This window comes from Aplysia californica, unplaced genomic scaffold (assembly GCF_000002075.1).
Source record: "Aplysia californica isolate F4 #8 unplaced genomic scaffold, AplCal3.0 scaffold00614, whole genome shotgun sequence".
Lineage (NCBI taxonomy): Eukaryota > Metazoa > Mollusca > Gastropoda > Aplysiida > Aplysiidae > Aplysia > Aplysia californica.
The window spans coordinates 413,886-415,674 of record NW_004797884.1 but is presented as its reverse complement, the minus strand read 5'-3'; the positions used below and the strand labels follow the sequence as shown (position 1 = coordinate 415,674).

At 48.1% G+C, this 1,789-nt stretch overlaps 1 protein-coding gene across 1 annotated transcript in view; it reads left to right on the top strand.

Annotated features, from left to right (window-relative positions):
* The window catches only part of LOC101858512 (transmembrane protein 237), a gene marked incomplete in the record, with an annotated part of 22,529 nt that extends 20,746 nt beyond the window's left edge, over positions 1-1,783 (top strand). The window contains 1 exon segment of the mRNA XM_013087642.2: positions 1,228-1,783. Coding sequence (XP_012943096.1) covers positions 1,228-1,407 — 180 coding nt within the window.
* Between the last annotated feature and the right edge of the window lie 6 nt (positions 1,784-1,789).

Genomic DNA, 1,789 nt, shown 5'->3' with positions numbered 1-1,789 from the left:
ATACATATATATATATATGTAAATCTTAGTTTTTGCCCCCTCATAGAATGAATCTGTATATATGTAAATATCACTTTGTCTGAAATTGTCAGACTCAACCATTCATTTTGTCTTTTCTGTGAAGTGAATCCAGAGTTTGTTCCCCTTTACTGCCACGGTCATAGGAGAACTATAGCTTGTTCACTTTCCTCTCACCGTGTTAAAGAAAATATTCTAGCTCTCGGAGAAATTTACCTTTGCCCTCGAAACTTTGCCTGGCACTGCTGCAGGCCAGCGACCAAACAAAAATTATTTTAAAAAATAATCTTGACCCAGTAATAAAAAAGTTTTTCTCTTTGGGCCCTATGTTAAAAACCGCTCTTTGGATGCACACACAGGATGACTCAAATATATGACTTACAGTAACCTTGCCTACACATTGCTCATTTTGAGACAGCGACACCACCCTGCCCCCATGTTAAAGAGTGGTGTTGATGAAAATGTGTCAACTTTTAAATGTTTTAGGGTTTTGCTGTAAATCCCGTTTTATTGTTTTGACCCACTTTAGGCTTACATCAAAGAAAACGTGTCGGAACCTTAGTTTGCAGTGACTTTTATGAATGGGCTTTTAGATTTTGTGCTCGGGGATGTGCTTCTGGGTGTGACACTCGTTCAAAGGGTGTGCTTGTAGGTGTGACACTCGTTCAAAGGGTGTGCTTCTGGGTGAGACACTCGTTCAAAGGGTGTGCTTCTGGGTGAGACACTCATTCAAAGGGTGTGCTGCCAGTTTGGTCATCTTGGGCTTTGCTAGCACTGCATAGCTAGGGCTTTGGAAGAGTCATTCTGAAGCTGTTTAGTTACGGCAGCTGGGGTTTGCAGCTGTTTTGTTAGTGCAGCTGGAATTTGTCAATTGCCTGAGAAGCTACCTGCTGGGAAAGTTTTTCTGGGTGAAATGTTGTATTCATGATGAGCTTGGGTGGTTGGAGGGTGCTCTGGTGTGACTTGCTTCTTCTTTCCTATCTACCATCTATTGTCCTTATCTCTCCTCCTTCTTTCCTATCTACCATCTATTGTCCTTATCTCTCCTCCTTCTCTCTCTCTCTCTCTCTGCTACCCTCCAGTAACATCTCAAATCTTCGGGAAGACTGAAGTGACCTAATTCAGACACGATGCCATAAAACTCTCGCTAAAACGACAACAGCAGTTGTTCCCGTCCTCCAACATTTCCCCTTGTACATTTTCCTCCAGATGAAGGAGGAGGAGATCGCGACTTTCCAAAGTGTCAACACGGCTCGCTGCGTGTTCATCGTCCTCAGCTGGTTTGTCCTGTCTGTCACGCCAAACTCGGACCGCCTGGGCAAAAGTCTGCGCTCCGGCCGCACGGGGCTCGAGAGAGAGGTGGAGATGGACAGAGTGTCGTCGGCCTGATGGCGCATCACAGGAGGGGGAAGTACCTGGCACATCGGGGGACATTGCTGGCACATCGGGGGACAGATCGGGGGACATAGCTGACACATTGGGGGACAGATCGGGGGACATAGCTGGCACATCGGGGGACATAGCTGGCACATCAGGGGACATAGCTGGCACATCGGGAGACAGATCGGGGGACATAGCTGGCACATCGGGGGACAGATCGGGGGACATAGCTGGCACATAGGGGGACAGATCGGGGGACATAGCTGGCACATCGGGGGACAGATCGGGGGACATAGCTGGCACATCGGGGGACATAGCTGGCACATCAGGGGACATAGCTGGCAAATCGGGGGACAGATCGGGGGACATAGCTGGCACATCGGGGGACATA